At 46.8% G+C, this 14,272-nt stretch overlaps 1 protein-coding gene across 2 annotated transcripts; it reads left to right on the top strand.

Annotated features, from left to right (window-relative positions):
• The first annotated feature begins 8,228 nt into the window (after nt 1-8,228).
• Nucleotides 8,229-9,771, top strand: LOC120979527. Of its 2 annotated transcripts, none has more exons than XM_040408330.1 (2): nt 8,229-8,875; nt 9,598-9,771. In XM_040408330.1, the coding sequence occupies exons 1-2, from the start codon at nt 8,312-8,314 to the stop codon at nt 9,610-9,612; spliced, it is 579 nt and encodes a 192-aa protein (XP_040264264.1). In that variant the 5' UTR covers nt 8,229-8,311; the 3' UTR covers nt 9,613-9,771. The 2 variants fall into 2 exon arrangements, with proteins under 2 accessions (XP_040264264.1, XP_040264263.1); XM_040408329.1 differs by having other exon boundaries at nt 8,229-9,061.
• The last annotated feature ends 4,501 nt before the right edge of the window (nt 9,772-14,272 follow it).

The following is a 14,272-nucleotide window of genomic DNA, read 5'->3' as shown; positions in this document are numbered from 1 at the left end:
GCACAAACGCAGCACAAACGAATGGTGTATTTCTTTTTGAAATTTAAGAACATGGGGTGCTAACTTCACACAGGTACGTACTGCAGGCAAGTACTCAATGAGCACGATAGTGCCGTGCAGGACCTGGGACTTAGTCATTAGACAGGCCTGCCGGGGACACAAGGGGGGAGAGATAGAATGTCATGAAATTACAGTGGTTTTCAAACACAATATTTGGGAAAAAGTATATAAATGTAGCAGTTTATATCTTAAACGAAAAACAGGGAGAATCGTAGCTAGGCCAGTATAGCACAAAACCTGACATGTCAAGGACACCAGGAGCGGTGACATGTCATGTAACTATAGTGATTTTATTAGTTTTCAATAGTTTTAGCTATAGTAGTTTTTTGTAGTGGTTTTTTTTTTAACACAAAATTTCTGATTATATATATATATACAGTGGGATGCGAAAGTTTGGGCAACCTTGTTAATAGTCATGATTTTCCTGTATAAATCGTTGGTTGTTACGATAAAAAATGTCAATTAAATATATCATATAGGAGACACACACACAGTGATATTTGAGAAGTGAAATGAAGTTTATTGGATTTACAGAAAGTGTGCTATAATTGTTTAAACAAAATTAGGCAGGTTTTTAAAAATCATCTGTTCCATTGGTGGGTGACATTAACCCATTTTTGACGATGAAAAACCCCTGCTCTGCATAGGTGACAGGGAATTAAATTTAAAAAATTTGTCTTTAATTGACGCGTGCCCCCTCCTTTCATTTGATGCTTCAACTTTAACAACTTGTCCCACATTTCTGCTCGATCACATTGGAGCCATTGACCTCCCTTTGATGTGGTATCTCTTTCTCACGCTCCCTCTCCGGCGTGGAACCCTGATTCGTTGTTAACCGTGATCAACATGGTAGGCGCAGAAAAGAACATCGAAAGTTGATAGAGAAGATATCCAAATGGATGGTGGACGTCACGGGGACGTGCGATCAGGCAGAAGTTATCTAGAGTCAACAAAGCAGCAGCAGGGCCTCTCCTGTCTAACGTTTCCATATCCAAAATACCCCAGTGACATTCTCTACAATTTTTTATTAATCATTCCAATAACAGGGCATCTTAAGAGTCCTGTATTGTTATTTATCGTCACTACCTCCCGGTGTCGGGAGTGGGTAATTGCCGCGCGCCCCCCCCCCCCCCTTTACTTGGAAGCTTCGGCTTCAATAATTTGTCCCACATTCCCGCTCGATCACATTTAATTTCATACATTGACCTCCCTTGGATGTGGTCTCCCTTTCTCACGATCCCTCTCCAGCGTGGAACCCTGATTCCCCGCCACCCGTGATCAACATGGTAGTGTCACGGCCATGCCCATGACCGTGACTCCTTTACCGCATGCGGTTGCCTGCGGTTTTTGTATGGGCGTTCAACCACGGGTGAGGGCCGCTTGTCTGTGGCCTCACTTGTGGTTGCCGCGGGCAACCAGTGTTTTTAGCAGCAGAGCAGCCTGAGCGTCGCTAGGTAGCTTGCTGCCCTGGCATGTGGTCACACCTAGCAACCTTCTGTTAGGTGTGTGTGTTGTGTGCACCGTGTTTTATGTTATTGTGTGCACGTCCCCTTTAAGTTGTGTTTCCCTTCCCTGGTGCTGGAAGGGTTAACTCCCTTCCCAGTGTGTGTTATGTCACTGGGTGTGTCTGACCGTTGGGTGTGGCCTCTTAGGCCTATATAGCCTTGGTGTTTGGCAGGGCTCAGGAGGTTGCTTCAGCATGCTTGCTGATAGCAGCCTCCTGTGTTTTCCAACTGCCTGTGAGAGCCACCCTTGTGGTTCATAAAAGCATTATGTCACATTTACTTTATGTTAGGTTGTGTGTGATGTCTATGTGATGTTTTGTTGGCACTTTCTTATGTATATTTGTGCAGCTTATGGATCTGGATTCCTGTGTGTGCACAGGGATCCAGTCAGCAAGGCTGTGGCAGGTAGGTGGAACTATTTAGTTCGCCTGCCATATCCATAAGTCTGTTTTAGTTCCCTTGTTCCTTGCAGCTTGGCCATTGAGACCCCTGTTCCTCCGTATTCAGAAGGAACAGGTTGTCTTATCTTGACTCCTAGTCCAGGGACCTGCCGGAGGGTGAGACAGGGATCCGAGGTTCCTGCGCACGGGTCCTCCTACCTTAAAGGTTGGCCCGTGCAGCTAGGAGTTAGGGTCAGGTTAGGGACGCTGTAGGAGGTGACCTGCTCCCTATCCTGTTGTCCTGGCCGAGCAGCCATAACATCATCTGGCATCGCACGGCTGAGGATTTCCCCCATCCTCAGCCGTGACAGGTAGGCACAGAAAAGAACATCGAAAGTTGATAGAGCAGATATCCAATTGGATTGTGGACATCACGGGGACGTGCGACATGGTGGGGCAGTATGTGTGCACGCCTACACGTACTGACTGATGGGTCTGCCCCCTTCAACTTTTGGGTCTCCAAATTGGGCACATGGCCTGAGCTTGTCCTTTATGCCTTGGAGGTGCTGCCCTGCAGCCAGTGTATTGTCTGAACGTTTGTTTAGCACGGCTGGAGGGGGTTATCACAGGTTCTATTTCCCAATGTTTTGGAATGTTTGGGGCATACCCTAATTTAAACCCCAAAAAATAAATTAAAACCAAAAAACCAGTGTTGGCTACCTCCTACTCCTCCACCGCCGCTTCCACCTACACCGCCACATCCTCCGCCTCCTCAACCTCCTAGTCCATATAGACTTCGTCCTCCCACAGTCGTGGCCAAAAGTTTTGAGAATGACACAAATATTAGTTTTCACAAAGTTTGCTGCTAAACTGCTTTTAGATCTTTGTTTCAGTTGTTTTTGTGATGTAGTAAAATATAATTACACGCACTTCATACGTTTCAAAGGATTTTATCGACAATTACATGACATTTATGCAAAGAGTCAGTATTTGCAGTGTTGGCCCTTCTTTTTCAGGACCTCTGCAATTCGACTGGGCATGCTCTCAATCAACTTCTGGGCCAATTCCTGACTGATAGCAACCCATTCTTTCATAATCACTTCTTGGAGTTTGTCAGAATTTGTGGGTTTTTGTTTGTCCACCCGCCTCTTGAGGATTGACCACAAGTTCTCAATGGGATTAAGATCTGGGGAGTTTCCAGGCCATGGACCCAAAATGTCAATGTTTTGGTCCCCGAGCCACTTAGTTATCACTTTTGCCTTATGGCACGGTGCTCCATCGTGCTGGAAAATGCATTGTTCTTCACCAAACTGTTGTTGGATTGTTGGAAGAAGTTGCTGTTGGAGGGTGTTTTGGTACCATTCTTTATTCATGGCTGTGTTTTTGGGCAAAATTGTGAGTGAGCCCATTCCCTTGGATGAGAAGCAACCCCACACATGAATGGTCTCGGGATGCTTTACTGTTGGCATGACACAGGGCTGATGGTAGCGCTCACCTTTTCTTCTCCGGACAAGCCTTTTTCCAGATGCCCCAAACAATCGGAAAGAGGCTTCATCGGAGAATATGACTTTGCCCCAGTCCTCAGCAGTCCATTCACCATACTTTCTGCAGAAGATCAATCTGTCCCTGATGTTTTTTTTGGAGAGAAGTGGCTTCTTTGCTGCCCTTCTTGACACCAGGCCATCTTCCAAAAGTCTTCACCTCACTGTGCGTGCAGATGCGCTCACACCTGCCTGCTGCCATTCCTGAGCAAGCTCTGCACTGGTGGCACTTCGATCCCGCAGCTGAATCCTCTTTAGGAGACGATCCTGGCGCAAGCTGGACTTTCTTGGACGCCCTGAAGCCTTCTTAACAAGAATTGAACCTCTTTCCTTGAAGTTCTTGATGATCCTATAAATTGTTGATTGAGGTGCAATCTTAGTAGCCACAATATCCTTGCCTGTGAAGCCATTTTTATGCAACGCAATGATGTCTGCATGCGTTTCTTTGCAGGTCACCATGGTTAACAATGGAAGAACAATGATTTCAAGCATCACCCTCCTTTTAACATGTCAAGTCTGCCATTTTAACCCCTCAGCCTGACATAATGATCTCCAGCCTTGTGCTCGTCAACATTCTCACCTGAGTAAACAAGACGACTACTGAAATGATCTCAGCAGGTCCTTTAATGACAGCAATGAAATGCAGTGGAAAGTTTTTTTTGGGATTAAGTTAATTTTCATGGCAAAGAAGGACTATGCAATTCATCTGATCACTCTTCATAACATTCTGGAGTATATGCAAATTGCTATTATAAAAACTTAAGCAGCAACTTTTCCAATTTCCAATATTTATGTAATTCTCGAAACTTTTGGCCACGACTGTTGATCAAGATTATTATTTTAAATTTTTATGTATTTTATGTTATTTTAAGTCATATCCCTATTTATTTGCAGAGCACTTGCCATGCTCTTAACCACATTTTGATACCATTTGCAGCCCTCTAGCCCTTTCCATGACTTTTTTAGAGCCATTTTAGTGCTCCAAAGTTCAGGTCCCCATTGACTTCAATGGGGTTCGGGTTCGAGGTCAAGTTCGGGTCCCGAACTTGAACTTTTTTGTGAAGTTCGGCCGAACCCGTCGAACCCGAACATCCAGGTGTCTGCTCAACTCTAGTTGGCAATAATACCAAGGCTTGCAATAGGTGTCACTATATTTATATTATAGTTAATAGTTCCATGTATTTTGCCGTTAAATACTGCTGTTATATTGTGGTTTTAAAAAACACCCATCTTGTGCTAGATACTACATTTGCGGCCTTTGCTGCATTTCTGACAGTCCAATACAAGCGTTAAATACTGCTGTTAAATTTTTGTTTGAAAAAAACACCCATCTTGTGCTAGATACTACATTTGCGGCCTTTGCTGCAACTTCTGACAGTCCAATACAAGCCGTTAAATACTGCTGTTATATTGTGGTTTTAAAAAAAACGCCCATTTTGTGCTGGATACTACATTTGCAGCCTTTGGTGCATTTCTGACAGTCCAATACAACCGTTAAATACTGCTGTTAAATTTTTGTTTTAAAAAAAACACCCATTTTGTGCTAGATACTACATTTGCAGCCATTGCTGCATTTCTGACAGTCCAATACAAGCGTTAAATACTGCTGTTACATTGTGGTTTTTAAAAAACACACATCTTGTGCTAGATACTACATTTGCGGCCTTTGCTGCATTTCTGACAGTCCAATACAACCGTCAAATACTGCTGTTAAATTTTTGTTTGAAAAAAACACCCATCTTGTGCTAGATACTATATTTGCGGCCTTTGCTGCATTTCTGACAGTCCAATAAAGCCGTTAAATACTGCTGTTATATTGTGGTTTTAAAAAAACACCCATTTTGTACTAGATACTACATTTGCGGCCTTTGTTGCATTTCTGACAGTCCAATACAACCAGTCAATACTGCTATTATATTGTGGTTTTTAAAAAAACACCCATTTTGTGCTAGATACTACATTTGCAGCCTTTGCTGCATTTCTGACAGTCCAATACAACCAGTCAATACTGCTGTTACATTGTTGGTTGACAAATTACATTTTTTGTGACCATGAAGTAATTGTATAAAATTCGCCTGTCACACTGTTGTGTGACCTCAATACATTTTTTCTCTTTATGACACCGGCACAGCCTTACTGTCAGTGAACTTAATTGTTGACTATTGGCGGTTACATTGTCACCTGACATAAACCATCTGTTAGATGCCAGAACAAGTACAGTCGAGAGTAGATTGGTTTGGCACTTGATACTGGCACATGGGTGGGTTTGGCATTATGATACTGGCACATGGGGGGGAGAGGCACTTGATACTGTCACTTTTTTGGGGGGGGAGGGGGGGAGATGGCACTATGATACTGGGACATGGGGGGGAGAGAGAGGCACTTGATACTGGCACATGGGGTGGTTTGGCACTATGATACTGGCACATGGGGGGTGGGAAGGAGAGAGGCACTTGATACTGGCACATTGGGGGGGGAGATGGCACTATGATACTGGGACATGTGGGGGGGGGGAGGTGAGAGGCACTTGAAACTGGCACATGATGGGGGGGCATCTATGGGGACACTTACTGGCACATTATTGGGGGGCATTATGGGGGACACTAGGCCGGCAGCCTATCAGAGGCCGGACACTGAGGGGCATCTACTGGGGCACTATATATGGGGCATTTTATACTGGTACATTATGGGGGGCGCTAGCAGGAAGGGGGGGGGGGGGAGCACTATGGTGGAATTTACTGGGGGCACTATATAGGGGTATTTTATACTGGGACATTATGGGGGCACTATGGGGACATTAGCTCAACTGGGGGCATTACAAGGGGGTATTTTTGCACTGTCACATTATAAGGAGAATTATTTCTACTGGGGGGGGCATTATGGTGGGCTTTATTACTCCCCCATGGTATGACCCCCCTAGTAGCAGCACCAGCCTCTCCCTGCTCTGCTATCCCTCTGCCCCTTCTCCAAATCCTTATTATGAAATCTTTCTCATTAGGATAAAGCACAACATCAGCTCCGCCGAGCCCCCGGGCAAAGTGTTGAAGTGGCGTCCGAGATCCCCAAGGGCCAAGTCAAGTAATTGTAAGTTTTCATATGAAATATGTTTGTTATACACATATAGCCTACACTGTGCCACACAATGTACAGTATACCGCTACTCTGTGCCAAAAGAGTGGGGTTTACACAGGAGGAGGGAGGTGTGAAGCGCGCTGGGGGGCCCCTTACAAATATTTGCTGTGGGGCCCAGTCACTTCTAGTTACGCCCCTGCAATAGCCCCTCCTTTATCGGCTGGGCATATTGTGATTTCATTGTTGGATTGTAATTTTTGTATGGCCTTTATCTCTTTTTTGGTGAGATTATTTTGTATCCTATGGTCCTTTATTTTCCTTAAGTAATTTTCCACATTCTTTTTAAACGTAGCTATTTGGTGGCTTATCTCCTGTCTTGGATATTTTCTCGATCTCGCTTTTAGGTCTGTATATTGATACCTATCGGGATCCGGATCCGTATTGGTCTCACTGGTCATTGGGTTTTTAATATAGTATTTTCTCAAACAGATCTTCCTTATAAATTTCTCCACTCCTATATAAGTGGAAAATGTATCTAGTTTAGTGGTAGGGGGCGTATTTGAGACCCTTATTGAGGAGGGTTATCTGTGAGTCAGTCAATTGTACTTTGCTTAAATTAACTATGTTTGATGTGGTTGCTGTTGGTTGTGATTGTTTCCTTTTTTCGAGTGTCTCCCTCTACGTATCTTCCTTCGTTTAGGTGTTGCTGTGGTGCTGTTAAAATATGTTGATGATTTGCTTCTTTGCGCAGAGTCTCTCCCGGTGTGTGAGCAGGCTACTTTATCCCTGCTGATTTTTCTGGCAGACAACTGGTGCAAATCTTTTCGATAAAGTGGTATTTCTAGGTCATTGTTTTTCACATGGGGCTCGCCACCTCACAGAAGACAGGAAAGAAGCGGTGGTCAAGATCCAGGTCCCCAGAGGAGCACAAGGATTAAGGGTGTTCCTAGGTCAGTATCATATTGTCATCCCTGGATCGGAAATGTTTCTATGTTGATGCAGCCATTATATGATTGCCTGTCCACAGAGCCCTTTAATCTCACTGAGGAAGCTGTGAACAATTTTCATACACTCAAACTCTGTATCCTGTCAGCCCCTGCATTAGGCATTCCAAAATATGACAAAGAATTTAATTTGTTCTGTTCTGAGATGCAAGCGCACAGCACTGCTGTCCTAACCCAGAAACATGGTGACCGTCAACACCCTATGGCATATTTTTCAGCCCGCCTTGACCTGGTCGCTAGAGGCGCTCCTTCTTGCGTCAGGGCGGTGGCAGCAGTGCAGACAATGGTTGAAAAAGCTTCAGAGATAGTGTTAGACTATCCAGTTATTGTACAAACTCCTCATGATATCCAGGGCATTCTTACACAGGTGCAGCCAAAACACATTTCCATGGCCAGACAACTTAGGCTACAACGTGCCCTCCTCATGCCGGATAATATTTATTTTAAAAAGGTGTACTACTCTGAATCCTGCTACTTTGTTACAAATTACAGATTCAGAAATGGGGAAGGATAGTGGGACTAGTGAATTTTTGCAATATGTATTTGAAAAAGATCCACATGACTGTGTGCAGTTAATGCAACAAGAAACATCTGGTTTTGATTATGTGCATGAGAAACCCCTTTATAACCCTGATTTTGAGTATTTTGTAGATGGAAGCAGGTTTATGGGAGAGGATGACAGGTTCCATACTGGATATGCAGTGGTCACACCACATGAGGTAGTCATTGCTGAACCACTCCCTCCACACATGTCTGCGCAGGAGGCAGAGCTGAAGGCACACGCTGAGGCGTGTAAACTAGCTCTGGGGAAGAAGGCAAACATCTACATGGATTCCAGGTATGCTTTTGGTATTGTGCATGATTATGGACCAATATGGCGGGCCAGAGACTTTTTGACATCAGCAGGCCAGCCAATTAAGAACAAAGACTCTGTGTTTGAATTAATGAACTCTTTGTTACTACCTGAAGAAGTTGCTATCATAAAGGTAAAGGCTCATACCAAGCACCTCACGACAGAGGCAAGAGGCAATGACTGGGCAGATAAGGCAGCCAAGCAAGCTGCACTCCAGCCATTGAATGCCAAAGCCACCCCGGTAAGAGCCTTGAAACCCATGAAAGTGTCCAGAGAGACTCTAATCAAGTTCTTTGAGCAAGCCTCACCTGAGGAAAAAGACTTGTGGACAAAGCAAGGAGATAGCCCTGATGGTGAGGGTCTGTGGAGAAATAAGGGCAGAGTGTGTCTTCCCTGCCCCACGTATCCAGCTATGGCACAGGAGGCCCATGGGCCTACTCATCTGTCAAAAAGTGCCATGGTAAGTGTGGTAAATGAAGGGTGGATTGCCCCAGGGTTCTCCACAACAGCTGCTCGATTTGTGCAAGGATGTATGGTCTGTGCATTGAACAATCCCGGCCAGGTGGTGAAGACTCCAAGCAAGCACACCCCCAGACCACTTTACCCATTCCAGAGACTGCAGATAGATTATATACAGCTGCCTAAGGTAGGTGTATATGAATTTGTTCTTGTGTGTGTTGATCTCTTTTCAGGATGGCCAGAAGCCTTTCCCATAGCAAAAGCAAGTGCTAAGAACACTGCAAAGAAACTGGTCAGTGAACTGATATGCAGGAATGGTGTTCCTGAGGGCATTGAGTCAGACAGAGGTTCTCATTTTACAGGAGAAGTTATGAGGGAGGTCATGCAGGCATTAGGGGTGACCTAAGCCTTTCACATGGCCTATCATCCGCAAAGCAGTTGAGCGCTTGAATGGCACTTTGAAGCTGAAGATCCAGAAAGCCATGCAGGAGACTCACCGGCCCTGGCCAGAATGCCTACCCCTAGCATTGTATTCAGTCAGAACAACACCAAACAGAAAGACAGGATTGTCCCCCTTTGAGATACTGTTTGGCAGTGCCCCGAAGCTAGGGTTGTACTTCCCTCAACAGTTGCAGATGAATAATGATAGTCTGACTAGTTAGATGCAGGCCCTCACAAAAAGGTTAGAACACATGCATAAACAAGTGTTTGCTTCACTTCCAGATCCTGACTCAGTAGAAGGAACTCACAGTCTGCAATCAGGTGACTGGGTGGTGATAAAGAGGCATGTGAGAAAAGGCCTGGATCCCAGATTTGATGGTGAGTTCTGCAGACTACACACACAGCGGTGAAAGTGGAGGGAAAACCCAACTGGATTCATGCCTCACACTGCAAGAAGGTGCCGAGTCCTGAAGATGAGGATGTCCTTGTACTGGTAGTCCTGTCTCTGAGCATCCAAGCTCTGCATGTGAACCTGAAAAATGACTGGGACAATGCTCTTATCAAGCATCATCAAGTCCTGTGAGTTCAAATACTATGCCTTATCTGGCTATTCCAGTACCGTGGTCAGAGCTAGCCAATATGAACTGCAAAAACTTCCTATCGATCAGGAGGCCAGAAAGTGATAGCCTCAACTTTAATTCTATAGCAGTCACTGCGGCTGCCTATATTCTCCTTTGTACTCTGATCGACTATCAGAACAACCGTGACCTAAGCATAGCAGTAGAGGCATGGCGGAACTGCTGTAAAGGGTAGCCTAAAGGGGGCCACCCTATATGGAAGGATAAAGAAAGGGGTTGGGTGGGAGGGGCACACGCTGCAGTGCCGGGAATCGTGACGACAGCTGCCAGGGGGGAGGGCACGGAGGTGCCTTAAGTAGTAAGTGCGGGAGCCTCCCCTCCCACAAATACGGCAACTACGTTGCCTACACTTGTACTCAGATCGACTATCAGAACAACCGTGACCTAAGCATAGCAGTAGAGGTGTGGCGGAACTGCTGTAAAGGGTAGCCTAAAGGGGCCAAAAACACACGACACAGTAATGTGAACAAAGTACTGTATTAACACACATCACAGTAACAAATTCCGGAAAGCTAAAGACATCTCGCGTTTAGGGTTGGGGATGTCGCGAGTGTAGCATAATGATTTCCAACGCCCTAATCTCTTTATAATGTGACCCGGTACATTGTTTTTAGAGGCGGCTGATGCTGCGCCTATCCGGAAGGAATGGCCGGTAATGCTCAAAGGATCCACACCCTGTCCCGGCAACAATGCGCGGATGAACCTAAGGAAAGTCTGGATAGTGAGTGGGCCGGAATCGTAAGACAGCAAAGGGGAGTGAGGTGCGTCATGTTTGATCACCACCGACCATTCATTAAATACAGCTACTGGGCACCATGCATTGCCCGTGGGAAAATACTCAACCTTGGTGGTCTCGCCGGGTCTGGTCGTTTTGGTATGATTAAGTGTGAGCACATAGTGGGAGCCTAAGTGTTGTAAGTGTTGTTTCCGAATGAAAGTATTGCGGGAAATAGGGCACGTGAATTCCCCGGGTCGTAGGAAGCCGTAGAAGCATAGATACAGGGCGGTTTTAACTAAGGCGCTAGTCCTTAATCCGAAGGGGTTGGTATCTAGGACGGCCGCTAAGGACTTAAACATGTCCCCGGAGAAGCGTCTCCTGGAAATTGTGCTGACGGCTGCTGAATTCTGGATCCCCTTGAGGATCGTTTTAATAGGGTGAGCGGAGAATAGCGAGGGTCTATCTGGGTAGGAGATGTGCCAGCAATGTTGTATACCGGCTAGGTATGACTTGATTGTGCCGTGTGCTAGTTTGAGGTCTGAGTGGCAAAAAGCTATAAACGCGAGTAAATACGTAATATCGTCCATGCCCAGTTGTGGACACTTTAGCTGGAACCTAGTGAAATGGGACCATGCCGTCTTGTACATCCTGGCCGTATTCTCGGACAATGACCTCTGCATGAGGAGCCTGGCTGTGACCAAGTGCGTGTTCAAGGCATGACTAACAGGCTGTGCGATGGTGTAGGGGTTGTTACGGGGTCTGCCTCTGGTGAAATCTGAAAGAAAAATTGCCGTTTACCTCTAGATAGAGCATCTGCTGCCACGTTTACCTTGCCGGGAATATGTGCACATTCAAAATGAAATTGGTGCTGTAAAGCCAACCAGATGAACCGTCTCATGAAGGCCATGATTTCACTGGAGTCTGACCTACCCTTATTGATCAGTGCTGCCAGACCTTCGTTATCGGTCAGAATCAACACTGTGTTCTTGCACCAGTAAGCTCCCCACGCCTGTGCTGCAGCGACAATGGGGTAGATCTCTAACAGTGAGGATGACTGGGAAAACCTAGGTATGGAAGTGACCTCGGGTGGCCAAGCGCTGGCCATCCAGTGGTTGCCGTAAATGGCGGCGAAGCCCAGAGCTGATGAAGCATCGGCGTGGAGGACGGGGGAGTGGCTGGACACTGAGGGAGTAAACAATGAAATACCGTTCCAGTTGGAAAGGAACTGGTCCCACATGACTAGATCGGCCAGAGCTTGTTGATCTAGCCTCACCTGGCTATCTTGGTCGGTGGTTGATGGAAGAAGGCTAAGGAGTCTGGAGATGAAAGTCCTGCCTTGCGGGATGATCCTCATGGCATAATTGAGCATGCCGAGCAGACTTTGGAGCTCCACTCTGGAACAAATGCCTGCGCAAGCTAACTTGTGGATATTATCTCTGATTCTACATAGCTTGTCCGGAGGCAAGCTAGCTTGCAACGTGACGGTGTCTAGTTGGATACCTAAAAAGGTCAAACTGGTGTGTGGGCCCTCGAGCTTATGATTCGCTACTGGAACACCGAGTTTGCTGAACACTTCGGTCAAGACTCCTAGATCACCTGGAGGCCGTGACGGAGGTTCGATCAGCAGAAAGTCGTCTAGATAGTGGATGACGTGATGGGCACTGAAGGTGTGCTCAAGGATCCAGTGTAGACTGCTGGCAAACTGATCGAACAACCAAGGGCTTGATTTTGAGCCAAAAGTGAGACAGTTAGCGAAATAATACAGCCCGTCCCACCTAACGCCATGCCACTGCCATAGTTGGGGGTGAATGGGCAGCAGTTTAAAAGCGTCTGTGATATCTGCCTTTGACAGCCACGTGTGCTGCCCCAAAGACAGTATGACCTGAATTGCCTCGTCTATGGACGCATATTTCATGCCGAATTCCTCTGAGGGAATGAGAGCATTGAGGCTAGGCACGTCAGAAGAATGTGGAGCTGACAGGTCATAAATCAGGCGTTTTTTATTGGAGAACTTGCCAACAACCATGCCTATCGGACTAACTCTCCAGCAATCGAAAGGGGGCTGACGCAGAGGACCTATCAGGTAGCCCTTTGCCAACTCTGCTTGAATGAGGCCACTGACTGCCTCGGGGTTCCTGACAGCAGACAGCAAATTCCTGCATTCGTACGTGGACTGTGGTAGGGATATCTGGCCTGTGTGGAAACCTACGGTGAAACCGTTTAGGAGGAACCTCACCCACTGCTGGTCTGGATGATCAGCCAGGAATGTGGCTAGCGTGTCAACATGCACCCTGCCTAGTCATGCCGGGTGAAGGCCTTTCTGGGGGCACGCTGTCTTGGGGTGGGCCCTGAAGCAGTTGGTGCATAAATGCAGCAACCGGCATTGGCTGTAGAAGCACCCTGTGTAATTGAAGTTATTGCAAATTTGCGATTTGCCTAAGTACTTGATGGGCCTGCCTAATTTATCAACCCCTGTGGCGGATTTGGGCATGACGCTATCGGGTGCCTGCCTGGTCTGGGAGCTGCCTGACAGAGGATTGCTGGAGGAGCACCACTCTGCGGTGTGGGAGTGTGAACTGCAAGTGGAACAAGCGGGGGCTTTAAAGCCAGCAAAATGGCGGCAAAGCTCGGTGTCCGTCACTGCCCAGTCGACGGTGTGCTGGAACTGTGTGAGTAAGGCTGCTGCCCTTGCGGAAAAAGACCTGTGATACTCGTAGAAGGCCGTGCCACCGTATTTGTGGCCTAGGTCTACCACTTTGTAGAGGTACAGGTCTAATTCCTCACGGCGGCTGGGCGACACGGAACAGATGACGTCCCGGTATAGTCTAAACGCCAGCACAAACTCGGTAATACTGAGTTTGCGGTTTAGCCTGATATCCCGTGACTTGAGGATGACAGACCCCTCCCCGCAGGCGATGGTCTTATTATCAGGTACCTCGTGTGTAGCGATGAGCAGACAGGCTACATTGACATCCTTACCGTCTAGAATATCCTGCCTAACGTTGGCCGGAATGAAATGCGATGGCGCGACATTAGGGAAGTTGGGGGGGGTCGCCGCAGACGTGGAGGGAACTGACGGAGACATGTGTGTTGGGACGCCAGCGCTGGATGTGGATGCCCTGTTCTGAATTGCCTCTAGACTGGTATGGAAGCCAGACATGGAGGACGCCATGTTGTTAATTGCCGCGTGTAACTGGGTAATGGAAGTTTGTATGGTATTGGACGTAAACATCTCTTGACTCGAGCCTGGTTCGGACTGTAGTAAGCGAAAAAGTTCAGCCTTCCTGACAGATGCAGGGAAAGGAATCCCTCTGCGTAACAGTTCCGTGGTAATTCTCGATATGGTCCATGACCTTAGGGAAGGGGTCATGCCTCTTTCTGACTGTACGTCCCCGCTGGCTTGGGATGACGCAGATGCAGTCGGAACCTGGTTGTGTGGCAGCTCCATCTAGAATATATGAAATGCATGACATGATGGCTAGCTAAACGTGACGATTGCCCGTACCATGCACCCTGGTGAACTAGTTTGGGAAGGAAGACTAACCATGCAAGCTGTGCCTGAGGGAAATTACGCGCAACACCCGTGTGCCCTGACACCCCC

The sequence above is a fragment of the Bufo bufo genome, chromosome 9, assembly GCF_905171765.1.
Source record: "Bufo bufo chromosome 9, aBufBuf1.1, whole genome shotgun sequence".
NCBI lineage: Eukaryota > Metazoa > Chordata > Amphibia > Anura > Bufonidae > Bufo > Bufo bufo.
This window is presented reverse-complemented; position numbering and strand designations above follow the sequence as displayed.